General features: G+C 52.4%; 1 protein-coding gene across 2 annotated transcripts; it reads left to right on the plus strand.

Annotated features, from left to right (window-relative positions):
• The first annotated feature begins 1827 nt into the window (after positions 1-1827).
• AGFG2 (ArfGAP with FG repeats 2) lies at positions 1828-27078 on the plus strand. 2 transcript variants are annotated; one of them, XM_055134868.1, is made up of 13 exons: positions 1828-2187; positions 12938-13031; positions 15005-15120; positions 16187-16340; positions 16844-17003; positions 17434-17559; positions 18052-18084; positions 24205-24310; positions 24394-24476; positions 24566-24649; positions 25400-25510; positions 25641-25726; positions 26117-27078. In XM_055134868.1, the coding sequence occupies exons 1-13, from the start codon at positions 1967-1969 to the stop codon at positions 26174-26176; spliced, it is 1434 nt and encodes a 477-aa protein (XP_054990843.1). In that variant the 5' UTR covers positions 1828-1966; the 3' UTR covers positions 26177-27078. The 2 variants fall into 2 exon arrangements, with proteins under 2 accessions (XP_054990843.1, XP_004617370.2); XM_004617313.3 differs by lacking the exon at positions 18052-18084.
• Positions 27079-27389: the final 311 nt, after the last annotated feature.

Below are 27389 nucleotides of genomic sequence, written 5' to 3' on the forward strand. Positions count from 1 at the left end.
GGGAAAATTCTGCCAGAAATTGCATAGCCCAGTTCACATTCCCAGTGCATTGCTGTAAGAAGTCTCTGGAATCAAAGTCTTTAGGCGCAGAGGGTCCACTTCACTCTCAGCAGCTCCCAATTTATCTGGGCCGGGGGCGTGCAGGTTACACCCCCTTCCCATGAATCCCTAGGAGCCCCAAGTGTAAAAATCGAATACCTCTGGGTTAGGACTCTTAGAAGATGGCGCCTGTCATGTGGGTGCCACCGCTTCCGCCGTTTTCCCGTGCAGGAAGACAGGGTGGGGAGGAAAAATCCACCCCCGGGCAGCACAGAGTTGCAGCCCAGTTCGAAGTCCCAGTGCATTGCTATTAGAAGCTGCGCTGGATGCCCGAATGTGTTAGGTCTCTGGAATCAAAGTCTTTAGGTGCAGAGGGTCCCAGGCTTGCTTTCTTTGCTGCTCCCCCACATGGCACAACATGCTTTATGCCTTAGGACCCTTGCTTGCCTGGTATTTTTTTTTTTGGGTCACACCCGGTGATGCACAGGGGTCACTCCTGGCTCATGGCTCATGCACTCAGAAATCACTCCTGGCAGTGCTCAGGGAACCATATGGGATGCTGGGAATTAAACCCTGGTCGGCCGCGTGCAAGGCAAACTCCCTACCTACTGTACTATTACTCCAGCCCCCTTGCATGTGTTTTTCTCTCCACCTGTGTTGCTTCTCCTTTTTGTTACAGGTTTCTGCTTACATATAATTGTTTTAGAGACCAGTTCCTTGATCAATAGAAAATGCCCAATAAGCAACTCTCTTGCATAGTAGCTTCATTCTCGCAAAACATTTCTCATCTTTAGTGAGTTATTGTCTTCCATCTCTTGCCAGAGGTAAACTCCATGAGGACAGGAATTGTATTTTTTAATTAATTTATTTGTAGCCCTACCCCACTTTTGGCTCTGAATTTGGTGTAGTGCTAAGGCTTGAAACTGAGACTACTGAATGCAAAGCATAAGCCCAGATCTTAGAGGGGAGAGGAATTTTACTTGCTTAGTTAACAGATGTTCTCTATGCCTAGTATCTAGAACAGTGTGTGAAACCTAGTATACATTCTACAAGTTTGTCAAGTAAGATCCACTGCTGCGTCAATAGTGTGGTAGTTAAAAGCAAGGCTTCTAGGGAGCAGGGTATGGTTCCTTTTCTATGACACTGGGAAATAAAAAAAAAAAAGTGGGCTTCTAATGGCCAACTACCCATCAGAATCCTGGCTGGGCCACATACGAATTGTGTGACTGGCACAATTCCTATAATCAAACTCTCCAGCATTTATAAAATACCCTCTCTCGTCTCTCCTTCCCCTTCTCTGAAAACTGCCTTCTTCGCTCCCCTTCCTTCGTCCCCTCCTACAGTCACTTTCTGTTTGCTTTAGCGCCTCTGCACAGTCCAGACTAGAGTAAGGCTTTAAAATTTGGCGGGAATTAACAGCACCCATACGGAGGCTCAGAATCGCGCAGGCGCGAGAAACAGACTCTAGCGCGCTCGCCTTGCAACTCAGACAGCCAATCAGAATTAGCGTCGGAGCCCGAGTTTCGGAGACTCACCAATCGAATCTGGGAGGCGGGCCGCCCGAGAAGCAGTGGCGAGAGGGGGCGGGGATAAGGAGAGGGGACGCACAGAATCTCTCACTCCGGATCTCAGCGGACCAATAGCCGAGGCCCGAGGCCTAAAGGCGGTGAGGCGGAGCATCAGCGGCTCCGCAGCCCGAGGCCGTCGGATTTGCGCCAATCAGAGCGAGGGGGTGGGACGATCCTGGCCAATTAGAGTACAGGAAAGGCGAGGCCGTGGGCTGAGGCGTCTCGCGCGGTCGGCGCAGCTCCCCAGGCTTCTGTCAGGAGACGCGGCGAGTGCGGAGGCGCCTGAGGAGGCGGGAAGGCGGCGGATTGAAGGGGCGGTAGCGGGCTGCGGAGAGCGGTCCGAGGGGGGAGTGTGCGGCATGGTGATGGCGGCGAAGAAGGGCCCGGGGCCGGGCGGCGGGGTCGGCGCGGGCAAGGCGGAGGCCGAGGCGGCCTCGGAGGTGTGGTGTCGCCGGGTCCGGGAGCTGGGCGGCTGCAGCCAGGCCGGGAACCGCCACTGCTTCGAGTGCGCCCAGCGCGGGGTCACCTACGTGGACATCACCGTGGGCAGCTTCGTTTGCACGTCCTGCTCCGGCCTCCTGTAAGTGGCCCGCGGAGCGGCGTGGGCTGAGGGACCCCGGGTCGGGGGCGACGCGGACCGCAGAGCTGGGGGACGGGCCGGCGGGAGGGAAGGACACCTTGGCAGAGGCTCGACCCAGCCCCGGGGGAAGGCGAGGCGACTCGGAACCGGGGGGAGGGGGGTGGCTCGCGGGGCATCGATGGGGCGCTGGAGCGGGGGACCGGGGAAAGGGGCCACGCGGAGAACCTGCACCTTCACGGGAACTGCGGCGGGCGGAAAGCAAAGTTGAGAGGGCACGGAGGGCCCCGCCGGGCTCTGCCCGCTGGTCGGTGCCCACCTGGAACTAGGGGTGGGAGTAGCGGGGGGGGGGGCAGGAAAGCACTTCAGATCGACAGGGCAGAGGCGGGCAAGCCACGAGCCGCGGTTGTTGCAGGGGTTGGGGATGTCGCTCTGCCGTCCTCAGGAGGGGATGCCCTTTTAGGGAACTCAACTTTCCCCATGGATCGGGGAGCTGAGGAGCCCGCTTTAGGTCGATGTCTGCAGCACCTGCACCACTTACACCTATTGCACCCCCACCCCCTTCCAGTTGCCAGGGCTGGAACCTGGTTGGTAGCTTTGTGGCTCTGGCCGGGTACTTGGTCACACCTGAGCTGACGGAGAGCCTCAGGGCTGGCCCAGATTTCTGCTGGTTCAGGAAGGTTCTTCAAACCCCCAGGGGCACACACCTTTAGGGGGTGATTTGGTAGGTTAATATTTATACCAGTTCTCTATTTCTATTTTGTACTTGTTTATCAGAGGATTTGTTTGCGGTTAAAGTATTGTTTTAATCCCTACTTTTGCATTTTGGTTTTCACAAGGAGCACTATTCTGGCACGGCCCCAGGTTGTCAAGGGTCGCTTCTGACAGGGCTCCGTGGACCATATAGCCTGCTAAGGATGGAACCCCCGTAGTCCGCCAGGTGCAAGGCAAGCGCCCTACCTGCTGTACCATCCCACTCACCCCTTTTTTGGTTTTTGTTTTAAACCTTCAAGAGCTGAGAAGGATGCAGGATTGTTCTTACGTGACAGATGGGAGAACAGAAGCAGAGAGGTTCAGTGACTTACCCAGTGCCATCTGGGGGTTGCTGTTTTCAGCATTTGTTGCTTGATATTAGTTATAATCATGGCACATCAAAAATAAGGATCCAGGGCCTGGAGAGAGAGCACGGGGGATCATCTCTCTGTGGGTTTCATCTCCTGTGCCAAGCTTCTGTGCTCCCCTCAGCCTCACTGTGTTGTGAGGATAGACTCAGCTGGGTTAGAAATGAAGGCCACTCCTACTCTTGGCATTCTGGAGTCAAACAGGCATCTGTCAAAAGTGCAAGTGCAATATTTCCCATCTAGAGCAGTAGTGTAGTGCAGAGGGTGCTTGTCTTGCACGCAGCCTACTCGAGTTCCATCCCTGGCATCTCATATGGTTCCACCAGGCACCACCAAGAGTGATTCCTGAATACAGAGCCAGGAGTAACCCCTGAGTATCGCCAGGTGTGGCCTCAAACCAAAACAAAACCAAAAAGTGCAAGGTTTAGGCATAGGGTAAAATAGTAGGAGCAGATTTCTGAAGATCTTATTATAAAAAGAAAAAGAAAGTGATAGAATTTGCAGAGAAGTAAATGGAGGCAGGGAAATAATGTGATCATGGAGCCAGAGAGAGTACTAAGAGCAGAGTGTTTGCCTCGTATGCTTCTTATCTGAGTTCTGTCCCTGAGACCCCACAGGATCCCCTGAGTTCTGCCTGGATAGATCCCTGAGTACCATGATGTGTGGCTTCCAAACCAAAATAAATAAAATAAAATTGATGAGTGCAAATCATAGGGAGAAAATATATGGAAAAAAAAACAGTGACCTAACAATTAGAAATGAACTACCCCTTGGTTACGTGAAATGGCTTGAAAGATGAAACTCTAAGTGACAAGTTCCAACAACATTATCATTATTTTATAGCTCTTGGTTATAGTGTCCCAAAGATAATATTTCCCATCTATAATGAATATCCCTCAGGACAGAAGGAAGTTTACATCAAAAACCTGGTTTCTTTGGCCAGAAAAGCTAACATCTTAAACATAAGGGCATAAATTTGCAGATTTCCACTTTAACCCTTCTAGTCATTGTTGATCTGACATTTTTCTTTTTTTAACTTTTTATTTTGGGCCACACCTACACCTACAGTGCTTACTGCTTGCTCCTGTCTGTGCACTTAGACATCACTCCTGGTGGTGTTCAGGGTACCAGAGGGGATGCCAGAGAGCAAACCCTGGTCAGCCTCATGCAAGGCTACCTACTGTAATATTGCTTTGGCCCCAACTGTTGATCTTATTAATGAAAAATCAAATTCCTGTGACCTGGGCAAACACTGGGTAGAGGTGACTGTGGCATAAGGATCAGTTCATTTTATAAAGTACCTCAAGAAGACCGGCACTGTATGTACCTCAACTCTAGGGTTTTAGTCCCGTAGGAAGTTTAGTCCTCATGGGACCGCCTAGGAAGAGTTTACCAGCCTATCTTAGTTTCAGAGATTCTAGAGGAAACAAGTTTTGTTTTGTTTTTGTCTTTTTGGGTCACACCCAGCGATGCTCAGGGGTTACTCCAGCTCTGCACTCAATAATTACTCTTGGCAGTGCTTGGGGACCATATGGTATGCCAGGGATCAAACCCTGGTCAGCCGCATGTAAGACAAATGGCCTCCCTGCTGTGCTGTCGCTCCAGTCCCAGAAAACATATGTTTGATAGAGCATTATGAGATTCGTTTCAGGACCGATTCTTGGGGTGGTGGATGTCCTTTAGGAAACAACAGTTGCTAGTTAGGAAATAAGATGGTGGGCTAGGGGCTGGAGTGATAGCACAGCGGGTAGGGCGTTTGCCTTGCACACGGCCGACCCGGGTTCAAATCCCAGCATCCCATATGGTCCCCTGAACACCGCCAGGAGTAATTCCTGAGTGCATGAGCCAGGAATGACCCCTGTGCATTGCCGGGTGTGACCCAAAGAGAAAAAAAAAAAAAAAGATGGTGGGCTAACCCTTAATAAGCAGCAAATGAGAGTGGAATGAAGGGTTACAAGGCTGGCCCAATAAATGAAGCTAAAAAGAGGGCATGAGATTCAAAGGAGAGATATAGGAGGAATAACTCCCGTGAGAGCCAGAGTTTCCCTATGTGTGTGTGCCTGGGTTCTGAGGCTCTTTCATCAAATTCTGATGAGTCTTTGTCGGGGTCATTGACTTTCTGTGGAAGGACTTTGTGGGAGGTAGATTGGTTTGGAGACAGGAGGGAGCATATATGATCCCATATATGATTCATCGGGCCACACCACATCCATTATCATCTTAAATCCACCTGGTAGATTACCCAGGAAGTAGGATCTTGAGGTTCTAAAGAGTGACAATTGTGGTAGGCCAAAACTCTGTGTTCACTCAGTCCATCAGTTTTTCAGTTACTCAGATAATTATTTATTTATTTATTTTTGCTTTTTGGGTCACACCCGGCGATGCACAGGGGTTAATCCTGGTTCTGCACTCAGGAATTATCCCTGGCGGTGCTCAGGGGACCATATGGGGTGCTGGGAATCGAACCCAGGTCGGCCACGTGCAAGGCAAATGCCCTACCCACTGTGCTATTGCTCCAGCCCCACTCAGATATTTATTGAGTGCTGTCAAGCCCCTACTCTTTCAGGCATTAGAGATATGGTAGTGAACAAGGTTAACTAGAACCCATCTTCCCATAGATTACATCCTAATGGGGATCTTGGACTCTGAGAAAGCATGGTATACTTAACTGCAAGTCGTGATCACTACCATGAAGAAATTGAAAACTTTGCTTGGGCCAGAGAATGGTGGGAGCTCAGGCTGGGGTGGTGAAGGGTGGAAATATTGTTAAAATGAAGAGGATTGAAATCCATTCTTAGTGCCGTAGCTAGAGGGAAAAAAACTGCAGGATGGACTATATTTTGAAAATCAGTATTCTGGGCTGGAGTGATAGCACAGTGGGTAGGGTGTTTGCCTTGCATGCGGTCGACCCAGGTTCGATTCCCAGTATCCCATATGGTCCCCTGAGAACCGCCAGGGGTGGTTCCTGAGTGCAGAGCCAAGAGTAATCCCTGTGCATCGCTGGGTGTGGCCCAAAATGCAAAATAAAAATAAAAATCAGTTTTCTGGTGTGTATAATAAATCTGTCTACCTCGTTGGGGAATGGAGTTTTGGGGGCAGTGAACACAATTACCAGAGTTCCCAGCTGGTTTGATTGGCCTAGGTAGCCAAGTTGACTATTTGAGCTAAAGCTGAATTTTCCAAGATCTCAGGAAAAATTCCAGTTTTAATATCGGTGGGTGGATATGACTATGCCTTCAGCTCTGCTCATGTGAGCTCATTCTCACACTATCCTTTTTTTATGAGAAATATTTTCTCAACTGTAGCAAAACCCTACAGTGTTGGTATGAGGGCCCTGGAGAGAGGCTGCTAGTTTCTACCATTTCTAAATTTACACACAGGCTGCCACAATTGTGGGTCCCCAGTTTGACCCAGTTTCATTTGGTTTTCTTCCAGTGCCTACTTTCCTTAACCTGGATATAGGTCATTTGTTTGTTTGTTTTTGTTTTGGAGTCACACGGGGTGTGGGGGGGGTACTCAGGGCTTACTCCTGGCTTTCCTCTCAGGGATCACTCCGGGTTGGGCTTGAGGAATTATATGGGGTGTTGGGTTTAACCTAGGTTGGCCACGTGCAAGGCAGGTGCCATAACCATGGTACTGTCTTTCTTGCCCCTGCTTATAGGTCCTTTTTAATTTTCCAAATGTGTCCATATACTTGTTTAGGATTATTTCTGCTTCTGCTAAGGGATGATTCTAGCATTTGAAGCCCTGATTGGAGCAAAAAAAAGCCACTAAAAAGGATTTCCAAAGTTGAGCGTAAAATGTTCTTTTTATTTTGCCTGAGTGCTGCAGTGGATAAAACCACTTTCTTCAGTGAGCTGTCAGGGCCTGTGATCTCACTGGCATTAGGGTGAGCAGTACTTTTGACACTGTTTTGTTTCAGCAAAGTATGTGACCTGTAGAGACCAGAGCAATAATACAGCAGGTAGGGCATTTGCCTGGCTGATCTGGATTCGATCCCCAGCACCCTGTATGGTCCCCTAAACCCTGCCAGGATTGATCCCTGAGCGCAGAGCCAGGGGGTAAGCCCTTAGCACTGCTGGGTGTGGTTTAAAAACCAAAAAAAAAGTCTGTGACCTGCTTTCCTGACCTGGCTGTGTGGGATCTTTAATGCATTCTCTTATAGGCAGTCCCTAATAGTGGGTACTTCTTTCTGCTACTTTCTACCTGCTTTATTCTGGTGAGGGAATCCAGTCAGGATTAGGGTGGCAGAGCCCTAAGATGGATTCTTTATTTCTCCTCATCTGGGGCCTTAGTGACCCTGTCCAGCTTGCTAGTGGGAATTTGTACTGGGAGTACTTTTCTCCACCCAGTGGAAAGACGTAGCATGTTGTTCAATAACACAGTAATTTTCCGGCTTTCAGGAGCGAGAGAACTAAACCTTGCTTCTGTTTCCATCCTATCTCTCATCCCTTGCCCACTTTGCAGGTTCATCAAGTTACTGATGTTGGCATTTTGTCATACAGAGGCCCACGGACCATCTTGAAAAGTCTCAAGGAAATCATACATTGTGGAAGGGATGACAAGGGCGGGAAGGATTGAGATCAAGCTGCAGGACAGGCAGCTCCTAACATCAGCCCTCTGTGCGAGTGCCGGAGAGGACAGTTGTTTGTTGGCTCCCTTAGGGAGAAGGACAGGAAATGGGTTGAAGCAGGGGCGTTTAGATTAGGACAAGGCTTCCTGATGTTAGTGATACCACCCTGGAGCAGTATAACGGGGATCCTTCCTGTGGGGGTCTAACAGATTCTGCTCAGTTACGGTAACCGCATACGATTCATGTGCAACCTGGGGTGACTGCACTAGAGCATTGGAGCACAGATATTCAGAGGTAAGGAACTCCCAGGTCCAAATTTTACCCCCAAAACCCTTGAGTGTTTTGGGTGGGGCTGTTTTTTTTTCTTTTTTTCCATTGTCGTCCTGGGAAAACCCTCTTATCTGAGCAGCAGAGTGGGCTGGAGGCATTCAGGGAGAAAGATAGATGCCAAATATGGGCCACTTGAGGCAGTAAGCTAAGAAAAACAAAAGGTGTGGTATTTGCAGAAATAATGGTTTGCTTAATGGAATCAAGGGAACTGAGAAAGAGAGGGGGAGAGGAGCAAAGCAAGAGAGTTGGGCAGGCTGAGGATCTGCAGGTTACTTCCCTTGCCGTGTAACTCAGCACACTTCAAAGAGTGACTCAGTGGACTTCAAATGCCCTTTTGATGCTTACGAAAAAGAAACTGAAGTCAAAAAAACACGTTATTGCTGGGCTAAAGGTTTGAGTCCTGGTGATGTATTTGCTTTCAACTGGAAAAAGTTACCCTGTTCTGGACAAGTAAGTGTATCTCTGTACTTCCCCAGCGCCTCCTGGTTCAGAATATCAGGGTGGATCTCCTGTGTTAGCTGGAGGGTAGTACATCCCTTTCGCTTTCACTGGTTTGGGGGAGAAGCTCCGAGGTCAGGGGGCCTGGGAACCAGTTGGAGGGCTGGGCCTGTTTCATTCTCAGCCAGTGACCCGTCTGACCCATTGCATGACCCTGTGAAGCGCCCAGTGAAGGGCACCACTTCGATTTCGTCTGCTGGGAGAGGGGGCTCTTGTTTCTGAAGTGCTTCTCTCAGCCTGTGACTGTCTGTCTGTGATTCAGAAACAAACGGTCTGACTCATAGACCATGTAACTAGGCTCTTCTTCCTGGGCTGTAGCGTTGTGTTGTGGAGAAATCTCCCTGCCCCCAAACTGTGGCTCTGGTTATACATAATCCAGTCTGCGGACATCAAGGTCAGAGCTGTGCTTTTTGTACTGTACAATAGAAACATCCTGTTCCATCAGGCTTATTTGGCCCAAGGCCCTGAAATCACTTCTTATTTTCTGTCTTTCCTTCATCCTCTCCCTCCCGCCCTTGGCCCCACTCCAGCACCCCACCCCCCAAATTAAAAAAATTCGTGTCCAAGCTCCCCACATAGGAAGTTCTGTTGTTGCGATCATTCCCTCTACTGGTGTGAGCTGGGCCCTCCCCTCCAGGAAGCAGCGCCCTGTTTACGCTTTGCTAGCAGCTCCTAGTTGTCCTTTCAGGAAATGTCAATGACCTTTTTGTGATTGGCTTAGAATCTGTTATTCTAGTGTAAATAGAATACCTCTTACCTTTCCCGTGACCATTTCTCTTCCTTCCCCCACCACAGTGTCCAGGTGCCAATTCTCCCTGCTCCCTTTGTGTGTGCCCAAGTGGTACCCTACCATACCGCTCTCTTGCCCAGGGTCCCTGGGTCCTTTCTGTGGGACCCTATTACCATTGTTGTTTTGGTTAGTGGGAGGTAGAGAGAAGCACAGCCCTAAGAACAGAGAGGTGTACTAAGATGAGCACTCAGGAAGACCTGCACTCTGGGTCCTGGGGTCCAGTGGTGACAGCAAACAAATTGCAGCCAGTCATTTGAGGGTTATGAAGAGAGAAAACTGGAACATCTAGGAAATAGGAGCAGAAGAGGGTCTTCCATGCAGAGCAAGTTTAAGAGCTCCTGTTTGGTAGGAACAGAGCCTCACTTTTGGCTTTTCCCTCCATCCTCATCTTTCCTCTGGGTATCAGGGGCATCATTCTCCTTTGATAATATTTATTTGGGAGTGGGAGAGGCCACACTTTCATGGTGCTTGGGGGGTGTCACTCCTGGTGGTGCTTCGGGGAGCACCCAGTGCCAGAGATCAAATCTGGCTTCTGCAGGCAAAGCGTGTGCTTAGCCCTTTGAGCTGTCTCTCCAGCCCCACTTTTTTTTTTCTCTCTCATGAACACCACATCTAGTGGTTCCTGTGGGGCCATGAGCTACAGGGGCCAAACCCAGGGCCTTGCACATGCAGGGCATGTGCCCTACCATTTGCGCCCCAGCCCATATTTCCTGTCTATTAAAGGCTCTTTTGAGGGGCAGGAGCAATATTACAGCAGGTAGGGCACTTGCCTTGCATGCAACTGACCCATGTTCGATGATCCCATATAGTGCCCCAAGACTGCCAGGAGTAATGCCTGAGTACAGAGCCAACCCCGAGCATTGCTAGGTGTCACCCAAAAATCAAACAAAATAAGTGAAAGGATCTTTTGAGACCCTTGTTTCAAAGTTAGCCCCAGAATTGCTGAAAATACCCACAATTGTAGCCTCCAGCATTCTGTCCTTTGTTAGAATCCCATCATTAGTAAATTACCCTTCCAAGGGCACACATTCTTCTCTGCTCAGTCTTTACTGTTATCTGTCCCCCATCCCGAGTACCAGACTTGGCAGGTGCCCTTTATTCTGTGTGTGTACCTCTCAGTGTAGATGTAAATGTCCTCCATCTTTCTTTAAGTGGTGTTTCCCAAAGTGGGAAATACCATGCCTCTCCCCACAACATGGGAACAACCCCAGTAGTAAGGTATCCTCAGGTATGATTGGTGGTCCTTTCACTTACAGAAGATAGATTTCTGGGGCCAGAATGATAGTATAGTGGGAAAGACATTTGCCTTCCATGCAGCTGACCCAGGTTTGATCTCTGGCATCCCATATGGTCCCCCGAGCATTACCAGGAATGATCTCCAAGTGCAGAGCCAGAAGTGACTCCTGAGCACTGCCAGATGTGGCCCAAAAAAACAAAAAAATAGAAGAAGGTAGGTTTCTAGAGGAGTGCCAAGTTATTTGTTTTTTAGCTGGGGAGGACTGGCCCTTCAGTTCAGGAAACTGCTCTAGGCTCTCCATTTACTGTCTCTATCTCTTTCTTCTCCTTTGTTTATAGTTAAAGTTTATTGTAGACCCTATTCTACAGTTAATTCTGGTTTTGTTTTGATTTTTTTCTTTTGTGCCACACTAATAGTGCTCAGGAGTTACTTCTGGCTCTGCACTCAGGAATTACCCCTGGCTGTGCTGGGGAACTATATGGGATGCTGAGGATTAAACCTGCTGGCTGCATGCAAGGCCAGTGCCCTCCCCGCTGTGTTAACGCTCCAGCTGAGGTTACTTCTGTTTTCATACCCTGGTTTGCCTGCTTTCCAGGGCCGTAGTCCAAAGAGGCCTCCGCAGTTGAGACTATCTTTCTTGCGTACGCCTGTGGCCTTTTACTACTGATCCCGACTCTGGCTTATTTAACTCGGATCAGCCAGCCTTGGTTTCATCCACTCAGGGCAGTAGATCTAGACCAGAGTCAAACCAAAGGTCTAAAGAAAGGAGAATCTGGGGCCGGAAGTGTAGTACAGCAGGGAGGGAACCTGCACACAGCTGACCTGGATTTGATCCCTGAGTATAGAGTCAAGAGTAAGCCTGGAGATGACCAGTAGTGACCCCAAAAGTGAAAAAGAAAAATCTCTGAGATCCTGCTTCCCTTCGGCCCTCGCTTCCCAATCAGGAGGCCGAGGAGAGGCTCAGAGCACTGGGGCACAGGCTTTGCTCACAGGGGCCTCACGTTCCATCCGTGAAGGCACACAGTCCCTAATGCTCCCCTCCAAACACACACCCTGGGTGTGACCCCAAAATAAATAAACGCTTTATGCTTTATAGGGTGATTGGGCAGGAAAACTTTCTGCTCTGCTGTGCCCTCAGGGCTGCTGTGGGCAGAACATGCCTCCCAGGGAGTGGACAGGACACACAAAGATGACAAAAGCCACTCCACAGAGGAGTGTTTCAGGCTCAAACAGAGGAGGTTTCAGGCTCCTGCCAGTCTTGTATCTCCTTCCTGCTTCGTGGAAAGATCTAGAAGTGAAAAAGTTAGGTGTAGGGACGGAGCAATAGTACAGCAGGTAGAGTGCTTTTCCTACCTGCAGCTGACCCATGTTTGATCCCCACTATCCCATATGGTCCTTTGAGCAGCACCAAGAATGCAGAGCCAGGAGTAACTCCTGAGCATTGTCAGTGTGGCCCAAAAACAAATAAGAATAAAAACTCAGAGACCTCCAGAAAGAGAGGGCTCCCTGCCTCTATACTCCATCCTGGCTTCCCTGGAGACAGGAGGGCAGCCACTGTTGAGGGCGCTACTGTTGTCTTCAGACCTTATCTTAACTAGACGTGAACCCTGTTTTGACCCTCTCTCAGCCTGGAGAATTTGAGGGGGTGGGTGACTGGGGAAGTTGGGGGCCTCGCCCAGCAGAGGTCAGGGCTTAGGACTGCGTCCTGGCAGTGCTTAGGGTGCCATTTTCGGAGCCTCTGCAGCTGCACACAAAGCAGGAACCTTACCTCCTGGATACTCTCTCTGGCCCAGGCTTCAGGGATTCGTGTCATCATGGGCCCAGAAGCTTTGACTGCAGCTTTTATTGCAGGCCTAAAGCAATGATCAGACAGGAAATGGGAAGTGAGCACAAGTCTGCATTTCTGAGAGCACCCCCGCAACCCCCAAGCTGCAGGCTGAAACTGGGGATATGGGGCAAGGTAGAGGAAGCTCTTAGGTGCACTGGCTCGGCCTTCCTCACCAGGACAAGTGCTGTCCCTGAGTGCTCCTGCTCAGTAGACGCCTCCAGACGTTCTTGTGTCTCTTCCACTATTGAATTAGCAGGTAGCTGCAGGCGGGGGCTGCTCTTGGAACTTTATATGTTGTTGTATTCATCCTCTCTCCTCCTCCCAGGAGTGCTGACCACGTTATTACTTCGCTTATTTTTCCATTTCTCTCCCCCAGGAGAGGCCTGAACCCCCCTCACCGAGTCAAGTCCATCTCCATGACAACTTTCACAGAGCCTGAAGTAGTGTTCCTACAATCTCGGGGAAATGAGGTGAGCTCTCTAGAGCGGGTCTGGGTCTTAGTTACCCTGTCTGCTGTCAGAGCTGGGGCTCAGGATGATAGAAAAACTCGAGAGTGAGGTGGGAGCAATAGTACAATAAATAAGTTGGGTGATTGCCTTGCACGCAGCCAACCTGAGTTTGATCCCCTGAACCCCATACGGTCCCTAAATCCCGCCAGGAGTAACCCCTGAGCATTGCTGGGTGTAGCCTGAAAAGCCAAAGAAAGAAAAAGGAAGGAAGGAAGGCGGGGGTGGAAGGAAAAGGAAAAACTCTACAGCTTCCTTGGCTTAAATTTTTATTTTTTAGTTCATAAAGTTTTTTGTCTTCCATGTAGTTGTGTATTTATAGTCTTTTAGACCAGGCACATGGAGAGATTCTGCAAACTCAGCTCCATTTATTATGGAATAAAGAGTCACTTGAGCTTTTTTGGCTCCAGCATGCATGGGAAAGTTATCTTTCTATTGTACTTTAATCTGTTAAGTGTGCAGTGACATTTTGTTTAAAAAATGTGGTGCAGGGGCCTAGCGATAGGACAGTGGGTAGGGCATTTGCCTTGCACATGGCTGACCCGGGTTCAGTTCCCTTAACCCCAAATGGTCCCCTGAGCACTGCCAGGAGTGATCCTGAGCATGGAGGCAGGGGTAAGCCTTCAGCACTGCCAGGTGTAGCCCTAAAACAAAAACACGGTGCAGGGCAGGGAGAAAGTATACGGGTTAGGGTGCCTGACCCCAGTTCACTCCCCAACACCACATGACTGAGGTCTCCAAGTACTGCCAGATGGCCCTAGTGATTCCTGGTATGCAGGACCTGAGCAGCTCTGCCGCCGAACGAGCATGACTCCAATAGCATAGCAGGTAGGGCATTTGCCTTGCACATGGCTGACCCAGTTCCATCCCTGATACCACATATTGTCCTCCGAGCCCAGCCCAAAGTGATCTCTATGCAGAGAGGCAGGAGTACCCTGAGCACTGCCAGGTGTAGCCAAAAAAAAGGGCGGGGGGGCTCATTGGGAGTGGCCTCAAGCTCCTTGAGTGCTGAAATATGACTACAGATCTTCAGTTTGCTTTTTTACAGGCGCTATCTGCAAAGGGCAGGTGAGTGAAGTGGCCAGGGGGTGCCCCTCCAAACCGTGTGTGGCCTAAGAATCGGACAAAGCTAGAGAAGGAGCAACATCTGTGGGCCTGGGCATGCAAGGGGAATGTTGGGAGCGCCACCCAGATGAGTATTCAGTCTCTGTAGACTGCTCTGCTGCCCACATTTCCATCCCTGTCATTTACTTGAAAGTGACCAGGGAGCAGAGATAGTGCAGCGAGACATGGGTCCTACCTGGGTTGTATCCCTGGCACTACCTGGCCTCCCATGGCATAACCCTGTAGGCTGCCGAGCACTGTGTGGTGCCCCTAGTGTTTCCTGCATCACAGGCTCTGAGAAGCAGTGCTTCCTGAGGCCCTAGCAAAGGCCTCTGGTGTGTCCTGGAAGTCATAGCCCTGAACACTGTTCTTGATGCCACTTGTTCCATCCAAATTTTTTTCTCCATAATTCTCCAAGAGCCCTATTTTCCTTCCAAAGACTTACCTCAATATACATTATAATTTCCCTTTTATGTACCTAAGGCATGACTTTTATTTACAGAAGACAAAATTCCCATTCCATGATTTACATCCCGCAGACCTGGATCATGTCTGTGTTGTAGGAATAGCCAGGTCCCCATAATGTGTCCCTGTCCAATAAAGATTTATAATGAGGGCTGGAGTGACAGGACAGCGGATGGGACGCTTACCCTGCATGTGGCACACCTAGGTTCAGTCCTTGATACCCCATATGATCTCCCAAGCCTTCCAGGAATAGGCCATAAAGCCCTGACTGGGTGTAGCCCCAAAGAAAAGACAAAAAAATTATTTAATGAGTAAATTGGAAACACTGCTGTTTCCAGTTCATCCCGTCTGCCTCAACTCTGCCTTAGGTCTGCAGGAAGATCTGGTTGGGTCTTTTTGATGCTCGGACATCTTTAATACCAGATTCCAGAGATCCTCAGAAAGTGAAGGAGTTTCTCCAGGAGAAATATGAGAAGAAGAGATGGTAAGGAGGAGGGCCGAGATTTCTGTGGAGACAGGTGTCCACCACGTGCTCCGTCTGACAGTTCGTCTCTCGCGCTGCATTTGGGCTTCCCTCAAACACTGACTTGAGTCTGTCCCACTCTGATCCATTAGAATTTAACCCGAACTTCAAATAATAAAGCTGCAAGATAGGATAACTTGCTCTCGGTCACCAAGCTTGCAGATCTTCCCTCCCCAGTCTTGGGAGGATGGAGGGGGATGAAGGGCTGTGGGAATGGAGGTTCATTTTCACAGCCCGACTGATGTTGCACAGGGGGGCAACTGGCTGGCAGCACATGCCCCGACTCTGCTTTTGACTTGATGCACGATTTACATGCATTCTGTTTCCCTGAGGAGAGCAGCGTTCGTGTTCTCCCTTGACTTTTATCTGCCCATGTGTCACTTGCTAGCCCCTGATCTCTAGGGTATATGCACGCTGAGGGGTGACTCCAGGGTGGAGAAGAGAATGCAGAGAGCAGAGACCTCAAACAGGACACCCTCGTGGGGAGATCCTCAGTGTGAAGAAGCTGTTTCCAGAGGAGAGATCACCCCTACAATGAAAGGGGGTTCTCTAGGGAGGAGCAAGAGTGGGGAGAAAGAGAGGGCGAGCACCTAGTTAATGAGATGGCAGAAATGTTTCCTCTGGGCCCGAGAAGGGGGAAATCAGGAAGGAAAAGGGGGAACCTTGAATACAAGTTGGACAAAAGGATCCCCTGGCTGAGAGTATCACTATAGGGTTAGGACTCGAAATTCAGCTGGTTTGAGGTTATCAAAAGTGGGAATTATCATCACAAGCCAGAGAAAACCAAATATTCTAGCAGGTGGAGAGAGAGAACAGCTGATGGTAAGGGGGACACTCCGGGTGGCCAGCGCTTCACTCAGTTGCTGCAGTGCCCTTAGCAAATGGATGGAGAAATGGATTTTAGAAAATAAATGGAGAAAAGCAAACAAGGACTTGAGCTGTTCTCACCTGTTTTCCCCCGAGCACCCCGCTGGGCATGGCCCACGTTTCACCCTACTTCTTTCAGCCCAGCTCTTCTTTCTCAAAGGTATGTCCCCCCAGACCAAGTCAAGGGGTCCACGTATACCAAAGGCCGTGCCTCCACCCCTGTCCAGGGCTCCACCGCAGACGGGAAGCCTCTGCGGACACTTCTGGGTGACCCTGTGCCATCTGTCTCGGCTGCCTCCTCCACCTCTAGCCAGGTAATTCCCAGACCACCCCCTCAGGATCGTTCTGGGGTCTGGGCGACAGGGTGAGCAGTTTCCTCCCACACAGCCTCTGCACTTCACAGGCTGAGCTGACTCAGCCCAGCTGACTCCTCTCTCTTGCATCTGTTACCTTGGACTTTTATCTTTCGGAAGAAAGACCCCAACAGGAAGTAGTATTTAAGGAAAAGAGTATGAGCTCCAAACTTGCCCATTGCTGCCAAGGGCATATACGGGAACCCAGATACTGCCTGAAGCCGCTAGAAAAGATGAGGGCGGCTCTCCCAAGGGGGCCGTTGGGCAACATCCGTGTGGGCCTCAAGGCCCTCTGAGCACAAGGCTCTAGAATGTGGTCTGGTATCCTGAGAGGGCTTAAATCAGCTGCCCAGCAACCTCTGCTGAGGGCCATTTCTCACCCTGGCTGGGCAGCCAGGAGAGCCTTTGCCAGGGCCCGGCTCATGTCTGGGATTCCAGGTGCTATTTGTGATTCCTTCTCCAAGTGTGTCAGTCAGACGCGGACGTCCCAGGCCCGGAGCACTCAGCCTCCGCCACCCTCCTCAGGCAAGAAAGCCAGTACTGACCTGCTGGCGGACATTGGTGGCGACCCCTTTGCTGCTCCACAGGTGGCACCAGCTTTTGCTGCATTCCCAGCCTATGGGGGTAAGTTGGATCTGGGATGCAGACCTTTCTACGGCAGGGGCACTCCTACCGCAAGGCGTGCACTCCCCTGAGCCGCATTATCACTTGGCCGTAGCTAAGCAGAGGTTTGGGGACATATCGAGGCTGGGAGGAAGGGACAGAAGGGTAAGACCGATTATGTATGGAGTTTGGTCAGAATGCGTTATAGCTAAGGGACCCTACTAGAACTTCCTTTTAGAATATCAGGGCTAACCTTCGTATTCTGTCTCCCTATTAAAATACTGGGAAGTGCGGTCTGTGGGTACAGGGCTGATTATTTCCCTTGCCCCCTTCCCAAAAATCTGCATTAATCCACAGATTGAGTATTTTTGGCCTTTGGAATTGGGGTAGCTGGAGTTGATCACTCACACATTCATACGTGGCACCTTTCTATCCCCCCCCCCACATATAGGCCAGACTCCTTCCCATGGGGCCTTTGCCAGCTTCGACGCCTTTGGCAGCAGCCCCGGCGCTTCTGCGTTTGGAAGTATTCCTCCAGCTGGCCCGGGCCTGTTCCAGGCCCAGCCCACACTGCCAGGTAAACTCTGGCCCACTGTCCTCACCTCTCTCTTCCGTGTCCAGTTGTCCACATTCATCCACATTGCCCTGCATTCCCATCTCCACCGGCCTAAGGAACTGCCAGACCGGAGACCAAGGACCAGGACAAAGTGCTTCGGGGAACGAGACTCTGGGCTCTTTTCACAGCAGGACCTATGCTGGCTGCGGGCCCGTGTCAGGGACCTAGGGGAGATCTCCTGTGTCAGAAAACCCCACCGGAACCACCTTTCCTGAGGGCCTGAATGTATGGTGGCTGACCCCCAGGGCTCGACCCATCCTGCTCAGCAAGGCTTATCAACTCAGTTCACTGTTCATCAGCAGAGATGAACGGATGCTGGGCTCCTCCCTGAGCTCCCAGCCTCGGGGCATCCTGGCTGTGGGGATTGCAGCCGGGATGCCCGCATGACTGATGCTTTCTCTTTCTCCCTCCCAACCTGCCCACCTTGTCCCTCCCCACCCACGTCACTGCCAGCCAGTCGGATGCTAACTGGAAGTTACAGCTTTGGTAAGTGCTTCTTGCCCCTCCGCCTGCCCGAGGCTGCAGCCCAGTTCCTGGCCTCCCTTTTTGCGGTGCAGAAGGAGTCCTGCAAATCTAGCCGTTTGACGAACAGGACAGCCAAACTGTCCCTGTGGCACGGCCCATGGAGTGGTGCGGCCCAGACTGCTTGGCTGGAGCTCTGCCCACAGTCCTCCCCCACTGCCATGGGTGGTGGCTTCCATCTTTATTTCATCTGAAAGGGGCACAGGGAGACATTTTATCTTCAAAAAGTGGACAAAGAAATTCTCACATCATGAACTTGAAGTAACAGGATAGCCTTGAAATTTATAAAGTTAAATCTAGAGGACACAATGGAAAGCTAATAAACTGACAGAGTGAGAGAATTCACTGGACTGCCCGAGGTCCAGAGGCAAAGGAGGAAAGTAGGCCAGTGAGGGAACCCTTGAGTGATTCTGACCTAATATGAGTAGAACTTTAACCGAAAGAATGCGTATTATTTCATTATTTGACCATAGGGGTTAGGAATGGGGCTCAGCAGTTGAGCCCTTGCCTTACATGTCTGAGGCCATGGGTTTAATTTCAATCTCCACCAAAAACCAGACCAACAACGGTATAATTTGACGGTGACTAGAAAGCAAAATCTAACTGATGGAATTGTCATAGGCCTCGTTTTATCAAAGGTGCCCTGAACACAACTTAATCATGAAACAGGGAAAAGGTACTTCCCACATGGAAAATAGAAAGCTAATAGCCATAGTGTCTTATTTTAATTCCTGCCAATCTGGGCTTGATCCCCACCATCCCTTATGATTCCCCGAGTACCGTCAGGAATAACCCCTGAGTATCACCAAATGTGACCCCAACCCCAAAATAAATTCCTGTCAATAAGACTGGATGGGAGCCTCTGGTAGGATAATTTACAGGGCTTTGCGTGTGGGAGCACTGGATTCAGTTCCTGGTACTACATAGTCCCCTGGGTATGGCCCAAAAGCAACCCAAAAAAGACTAGGTTAAAATCCTGGGCAGCAGATACAAACCAGCCAGAACCAGCAAAAATATGACAATGTCTTCAACTAGAGAAACAGTGAGCGGGACTGGGCTTGCTTTGCATGCAGCCTACCAGGGTTTGATCCCCAGCATTCCATATGGTCTCCTGAGCACTGCCAGGAGTGTATCCTAAGTTCAGAGCTAGGAGTAAGCCCTGAGCATCACAAGGTATAGCCCCTAATATGTGTGTGTGTGTGTGTGTGTGTGTGTGTGTGTGTGTAATTTAGGATAAGATCATTTTATGTACTACTCACAAATTGGAAATATCCAGTATTGTGTGGGGTAGTGGATTTCTTAGCACTGTTGGGAGAATGTGGATTGGTACTGGAATATTCAGTGTAGCCAGAGGAAAGGGTTCCGGGAAACAGTGTGCCCATGCAAGGTTGTCAGAACTAGCCCCTTGGGAAATGCATGCCTGCACAATTGATGACTTTAAAGGGAGAACTTATAGTGCCAGCCCTTAAAAAGGAGAGGATGGCGTCAGCCGGGCCATCCCAGGCCAACCTTGGGACAAAACCTTTTACCCGGGGCCTCGTCATCTCACAAAGCAGACAGTCTGCAGCTACAGTGGCTCCACCAGCTCCTGCCTCCCTCCGAGAGGAGGGCAGAGCTCCACTTTATGGTAGAAGAAGCTGGCTCAGCTTGGCTAGGGTCAGCAAAAATCTACTTGCCGGTGTGTGCCAGCTTTCACTCACTTTTCATCTCCCCATGATCACGGGATGTTTCCGTGTGTGTGAGAGGGAGAACTACTGAGTAGAATGTCCGGAAGTGTTGGGAGGTGTGTGTCTACTATGGCAATCCTGGTATTTCTGAGGCGGAGTGGAGAGAAGCGGCTTCTCAAACTGCACACCCTCCCCCACACCCAAACCTGGTATTGAACCAGCTGCCAGGGGCTGGGTTCTGGGAGCTGAGAGGAGCACAACTCAAGTATTGTTAATCCCTGCTCCTGTTAGGGTGTGCCAGTGCGCCCTCTGGTGTCCAAGGCAGACACAGCACCACACACACAGCCTGGCGGAGCTGAGCACCTGGGCCTCACTGACATCCCAGCAGAGTGAGGAAAGACCAGGCCAGTGATAATGAAGCTTCCAGCTAGCCTGGACATGGCATGTGCCCCAGTCACCCTGGGCCTGGAGAGGATTTAACTCTGAGTATGTGTGTGCAGTGGCATTAGAGCCTGTCCAGTTCATCTGGAAAGCTGGGATGTGGTGCTTTCCTGGTGCAGTGTTGCCGCACTGAGCTGTCCTGCCCACCAGAGTCTCACTCCCACTCAGAATACCTGCAGATCTCTTTTCTTAAAAAAAAAAAAAATCATATTTTGGATTTTGGGCCACATCCAGTTGTGTGAACTTATTCCTGGCTCTGGACTCTGGGATCACTCCTGGTGGTTCTTGGGGGACCATCTGGGATGCCAGGGATTGATTCCATCAACAATGTGCAAAGCAAGCACCCTACCCGCTGTACTATCTCTCCAGCTCCAAGACCTCTCTTTTATTTATTTATTTATTTTTATTTTTTTGGATTTGGGGCCACATCTGGCAATAGTCAGGGTTTACTCCTTGCTGTGCTCAGAGATCATTCCTGGTGGGCTCTGATGGCCATATGGGAGGCTGGGGATCAAAGCTGGTGGGCTGCATGCAAGGCAAAACACCCTCCCCACTGTAGTACTGCTCGGCTGCCCCTCACCAATCTCTTTTGAGTTGTGCTGGCTAGAGGTTGCACCTCCTAAGTGTGGTCTACCCACATACCTGACTGCTCTGCAGCAAGAAGTGGCCGCAGTGCCAGAGGTCAAAGACCACAGAGCTGCCAGGATCACTCATGGCACATGCAGGCAGCTTGAGGGATCGAACTTGTGGCCTCCCTCCAGCCTGCAGTGCAAGCACTTTGGCCACGGAGTCATCTCCCAGCTTCTGCAAAAACCATTTTACAGGGAGTTAGAGCACAGAGATTCAGGTTACAATTCTGGGGCATTCAGGTAAAAGCCCAACTTTACCAGCAGATTACCAACAGGCAGCCAGGCCTCTGTTATCTAGTGTCAGGGAGCAAAGCGAGTCGGCGAAGCAGCCTGGCTTGGTGTTCTTGCCTTGCCTTGAATCTTTCTCTTTCCCTGCGGTCTCTGGAAGGAAAGCAGCTTCCTCTGTGAGGGCGCCCGCTCATCCGGTCCCTTTCCTTGGGGTCATCAGCTTCTTCCTGGCTTTCTGCTCTTCTCTCTCCACTTCAGTTCCAGATTCCCTTTTCCCACCAATGCTTGGAAGCTGTTCAGACTCAAGGCAGGGATGTTTCTCGGCAGTGGAGAACATGAAGCCCTGGGCGGAGTCCTCAGCACCACAAACATAATGATAAAATATTTGTTCTCCCAGAAACTGTCTCCATAGCTCCGGTCCTGCCTGTCTCTGACCGCACTCTGGAGAGCAACCTGTGGCTTCGAGGACTCCATTTTCACTGTCCTTTTTGCTCCTTCTCCACACATCTATGGCATAACATGGATTCTGCTCTGTACTTGGAATTTTTGTAGCTCAGACATACTGTCAGGTCTCTAATTTATCAGCACCTTAGGAGCTACCTTGTTCTCTATTTTTTTTTAATTTATTTTTTGCTTTTTGGGTCACACCCGGTGATGCCCAGGGGTTACTCCTAGCTCTGCACTCAGGAATTACTCCTGCCGGTGCTTGGGGGACCATAAGGGAAGCTGGGAATCGAACCCAGCTTGGCCACATGCAAGGCAAATGCCCTCCCTGCTATGCTATTGCTCCAGCCCCATCCCTCGTTCTCTTTAGAGCTGCAGAGCCCAGCCTGTGTGTTTGCCCTCATTTATTTAAAGTCGTCCCCAGTTGATGAACGTGTAGCATACTCCAGTCTCTGTAAAACTGCTACAGTTAATGGACCTTGCCTAAGTGGTAGGACCCATGTACAGCATGTATGAGGCCCAAGTTCTAGCCCACACAAACCCTGGGTATGACCCTAGAAGAAGAATTAGGCCTGGAGAGATGGTACAGCAGCTAGGGTGCCTGCCTCGCATGCAGCCATATGGTTCCTACACCACCAGGAGTTATGGGTGACCCATCCAGAGGTGGCTGGGCCTCTACCTAGCCGTAGGGAGAGCTCGTGGAAGGGCGGAGAGGGGGCCAAAGTGGGACCAGTTTACAGATCGAGCCCACCAGCCCGCGCTGCCCGGGAAGCCTTAACTCTGCATTTCTGACCCCAGAGAAAGTTCTGAGTGGAATGAGTCCCTCAGTGTGTTTCTGAGAAGAGGGACCGGGAGAGTATGCTCAGGAAGTGACTCACTTGCTAAAGTCCCAGTGGGAGCGAGTGATGGTTCCCCACCCCACCCCTGTGTCCAGTTCTTGCAGATGTTCATTCAGCACCGCCAGGAGCTGCCATGGGGCGCCCTGCTCAGCCTTCACCAAAGTAAAGCCTCCCGCCACAGTGGCCTCACATTACCCTCCCGGCAGCCGTGGGTAGCTTGCGGGGTCCCACCCACAGGTGACACTCAGACCTCCAGGTACAGATGCTCGCTTGGGCTGGACCAAGCTCAGTGGTACTGTTCCAGCCTTGCAAAAGCGAGACCAAAGGTTCAAGCCTGACCCCTGCGCTGCTCCACATGCCCAAGTGCGGCCCCAGGACTCTGGGATCCTGGCACCACCACAAATCACAGCCTCATACGTCACCCCCAACAGCTTGGCAGCACGACAAAGGAAAGGGGGAAGGGATGGTAATGTGGTTTAGGCATTTGGGGGTCACACCCTGTGGTGCTCAGGTTCTGCACTGGGCTTTTGCTTTGTGTCAAGGGTCACTCCCTGAGGTGCTTGGACTGAACCCAAGCTCCCCGCATGAGTGCTCATCCCACTGAGCTTTCCAGCTTAACTAAAAGGAAAAAAAAAGGCAAACATACCTGGCGGTGCTGAGGAGCTATTCCTGTTTATGAGGGTCCACCTGTGCCAAGGATTTGAACCAGTCGGATGCAAGGCTAGTGCCTTCCTTGCTGTATTGCCCCCCAACATGTATTTAAAATCATAATGATATAATTTCTTTGGGGGGGGCGGGTGCTTGGGGAGATGGAATGGAGTTGGAAATCCAAGCCAGGGTTTCCACACGCAGGCAGGTGCTCCAGCCCTTCCATTTATCTCCCTGACTCCTAAAGGCAGTTAGGGTTGGTTTGGTTTCAGTTTTGGGGCCACACCAGGCAGTGCTCACACGTGGCAGTGCTTGGTTTTCTGGGGGGGTTGGGTTTTGGGGTTTTTTTTTTCTTTGGCATTATGGGTCACACCCTGCAAGGCTCATGGCAGTGTTCGGAAGACCATATGGGATGCTGGGGATTGAACACCATCGGCGCATGCAACGCAAACGCCCTAACACTGGCACTGCCACGTCCACCCCAGTTCTTGGTTTTGGGGCCACACCTGCCACCTGCTTTCTGGCTCCGCTTGGGGATCACTCCTGATGGAGCCGGGGGAACCCAGTAGGGTGCCAAGCATTGAACTCAAACCAGCCATGTGCATGGCAGATGCCTTTCCCTCTGTCCTCTCCAGTCCCTAAAGAAACACTTAAGTACCCGGAACAGGCTTTCTCCCAGGGAGTGACTGCTTGGGCTTCCCAGGACATTTGCCTGCAGGCTGCTCTGGTGGGAAGGGAGGGCAGGAAACCTGACAAAGTTTCCAGGGGGTAGTGTGCCCTAATATAAACTCATAGAGTCCTGGAGACCTCCTTGGAGGAAGTGGCCCCCTGAAGGTGAGAACAGTGCTCCGTGGGAATAGTCACGCTTCTTAATTCCAAGTTCCAGGAGAGTCTGCCCTTCACAGTCCCTCCCCCTGGTCCTCAGGATTGATTGGGACTTGCTGGTTTGAGGAGGATTCCGGTTTTCCTTCCATGAGGAAGTGGTACACAGAAGATAAGAGCGGGGAGGGGCGATTTCTCAGTGGGAGACAAGATGTTCTGCGCTTATGACCCACAGTGGGCAGGCCGACCCCGGGAACCCGGGGAGACTCATGCCATCACTCACTCCGTTTCCACTGCATCCCCGACTCCATCTTCCTTATCGCTGCCAACTCCCCCTCTCCTCACTGCCCTCCCTGTGATTCCCAGGGAGCAGCCAGGTGACACCATTCGCACCTGTCAGCCAGCCTCACAGCCTCACGGAAATGGGAAGCTTCCTGGGTCCTGGGGTGGCCGCTGGAGGGATGCCCGGCAGGTAGGTGCGGTGGGGTCAGCCTGGAAGCGCCGCTGTCCCTGGCCCGCAGCCCCTATACATGCTCACCTCCCTCCCGCCCACAGCGTCTTTGGGATGGGCACCCCAGTGCCCTCGCTCCCGGCAGCCCCCTCCGGTGGAGGCAGCAGCGCCAACCTGGCCTTTGGAGGTGAGCATTGCCGCTGAGAGGGCCCAGAGGGTCTCGGAGGGGGCCCAAGGGTCGAGGCTGGGAGGAGACAGACTGTTCTCTCCCCACAGCCTTCACCAACCCCTTCACGACGCCCCCTGTACACACCGTGCTACCGTCCACCAACCCCTTCCAGCCCAATGGCCTGGCCCCAGGTAAGCCCCCGGGACAGTCCCCAGCGCTGACACCCTGCCCCATGCCTCACGGTCTCAGGAGGCCCTTAGACTGGCCTGGGGGGGGGGGGTCTTGCACGGTAAGACCCAGCCCTCCAGTATCACCGAATTCCCTTCTCCCAGGAAGAGGGGCGCCCAGGTCCCAGACCCCAACCCTCAGAAATGGCCTAGGCCAGCCTTGCCCCTCCTAAAGGTGCTGCCTCTCCCACCACCTGCCACGGACCCCCGGAGCCCACTCGCAAGGCAGTACCCTCAGCTGAGACACCTAAAGCCTATCACCCAACCCCTAGGCCCCCTTCCCTCCCATTTTCTCTCTCAGACATGGAGCCCTGTGGGGCCGACGCAGTAGTACAGTGGGGAAGGCGCTTGCCTTGCACAGGGCTGACCCAGGTTCGATTCCCGGCATCCCATATGGTCCCTGAGCACCGCCAGGAGTGATCCCTGAGTGCAGAGCCAGGAGTCAACCCTGAGCATCACAGGTTGTAACCCAAGGCCCCCCCCACCCAAAAATATCCCCCCAAAAAAACCACCCTGAGTCCGGAACAGAGATTCGCCACCAGAGCTGGGCCCTATACAGCTGCCCTCAACAGCGCCAGGACCCAGGCGCCTATTTTCCAGATGCAGACCCCTGTCCCAGGCCAGCTTTGCAGAGGCGAGGGGGCGGAGGGCGGCCTTTGAGCTGGGGTCCCCTGCCCTTCCGGACCTCTCCCTGAGCCCCGCGTCCCTCCACAGGGCCTGGCTTTGGGGTGAGCAGCGCCGGGCCGGGCTTCCCCCAGGCGGCGCCACCCCCGGGGGTCTTTGCCAGCACCTGCCCCGCGCCGCTGTTTCCTGCGCAGCAGAATGGTAAGCGCCTGGCCGCACCCCGCTTTCCCGCCCCCGCCCCGCTTCCTGCCAGTAGGGGGAGCCCGGGAGCGCGCGGCCTGCGGGTGCTGGGACTCGGTGCCGCCTGGCTGAGGTTCCTCTCGCTTCCCAGGAGCGGCCTTCGGAGACTTAGGCTCAGCCAAGCTGGGCCAGAGGCCGCTGAGCCAGCCGGCGGGCGTCTCCACCAACCCCTTCATGGTGAGCCCCGGGGGGCGGGCGTGGCCTTGGAAGGGGGATCCTGGCCCTGGAGAACACCCTGTGGGTGGTGGGGGCTGCAGCCATAGCACAGTGGGTAGCGCCTTGCAGGCGGCCGACCCAAGTTCAATTCCCAGCATCCCATATGATCCCCTGAGCACCGCCAGGAGTAATTCCTGAGTGCAGAGCCCGGAGGAACCCTGTGCATCGCCAGGTGTGACCCAAAAAGGAAAAAAGACCCTGTTGGTGGAGCCCACGCCCCTTCCTCACCCGATCCTTCCCCTACACAGACACCCCTGTGTTATCATCGGCTCCCCTCCATCCGCCCCTTCTCCCCCGCGTTTCCTCAGGCTGCCCTGACTCCTCTAACAGCTGGTCGTTATTTCTTTTCAGACTGGATCCTCCTCAAGCCCGTTTGCCTCCAAACCTCCCACCACCAACCCCTTCTTGTAGCACTGTGTCCTGGGGGGTCTCGTCCTGCCCTCTGGGCCCCCTCAACCCCTTCAAGCTCTGGTCACCACTTGCTTGTGGCATTTCTGTGGCTCAGAGACCAGAACGGGCCTTGTTTTGCAGGGAGGGGGCTTGGGGATGGTGGAGGTGCTAACGCTTTGCTTGAACTCCTGGCAGTGGGGTGCCACCTCCCTGCACACCAGCCAGGCTAGGGCGCCACAGGGGCAGGGCCAGACCACCCGCTACTGTCTTATTTCTCAGTCCTTCAGGTGTCAGCACCCCTCCCCCACAGCCCTGTGTGGAGTGGGGGAGGCGCCCAGCTGCCCTGTGCTCCCCAGAGGAATCACTCGCGCCCCGCCCCGGCCTCCCAGCGCCCTCTCTCCTCATGAGCCCCGTGGGGAAAGTAGGGGAGAGGTGGACAGAGGCGGGCGTTGCCGTGGGCAGAGGAGCACTGGCCGCACTGTGCCCTCGCGCCCCGCCAGTGCACCCTCTGCCCCCAGCCCCCAGGCACGGAGGCCCCTGTGATTGCTCCCCTCAGGACCCCTCCTGGACCCTCTTGCATAGACTCGCCCACCTCCCGGTCCGGCACTTTAGTTAGCACGGTAGCCTTTGGGTACCAGTGTTTTATATTTATAATCGAGAGTTTTCTAATATAGCCTATTATACACACACACACTCACAGAGAAATCTATGCACACACCGCTTTCCCACGGACCCAGATGACTCCCTCTCTGTGCCTCAACCCTGCAAAGCCCAGAGCTCCAGGGTTGGGCTGAGGGTGGTCCCCAGGCCCCGCCCGGGAAAGGCTTTGTGTGATTGGCTGCTGTGTCCCTCCACAACCCCCCCCCCATCTCGCACCAAAGCCGCGGTTGCAGTGTCAGAAGAAATGCACTGAGAGACGTTGACTCCTGCGCTTTTTCCTTGGGTCCCACTGAGCACCAGCCCCGCTCAGCGCCAGCCACACCCAGCGTGGCAGGAAGTGGCAGGAGAGTGGCACAGATGCCGCCTGAGGGTGTTTTGCCAACAGCCCCAGTGTCTGGGCTGTTTGTGTGGTGACAAGACCGTGGCTTGGGTTAAACACCTCACATGGCTTGGCAGAGGCCGTGCTCAGCTGGCTGTGGGAGGGGACCCCCCCTTCCACCCGGGCCCAGAAATTCCCCAGTCCTTCAGCTGCTCAGTCGTGGGCTCCCACGGGGTCCATTAACAGCCCCCCAGG

This window comes from Sorex araneus, chromosome 4, assembly GCF_027595985.1.
Source record: "Sorex araneus isolate mSorAra2 chromosome 4, mSorAra2.pri, whole genome shotgun sequence".
NCBI lineage: Eukaryota > Metazoa > Chordata > Mammalia > Eulipotyphla > Soricidae > Sorex > Sorex araneus.

Bases quoted from the DNA above. Each gene is read 5' to 3' on its own strand.
- AGFG2 (XM_055134868.1), top strand. From the start codon at position 1,967: ATGGTGATGGCGGCGAAGAAGGGCCCGGGGCCGGGCGGCGGGGTCGGC. The intron at 17,004-17,433 runs GTAAGTTGGATC...CCCCACATATAG, and splicing joins TGCATTCCCAGCCTATGGGG to GCCAGACTCCTTCCCATGGG. The intron at 17,560-18,051 runs GTAAACTCTGGC...CGTCACTGCCAG, and splicing joins GGCCCAGCCCACACTGCCAG to CCAGTCGGATGCTAACTGGA.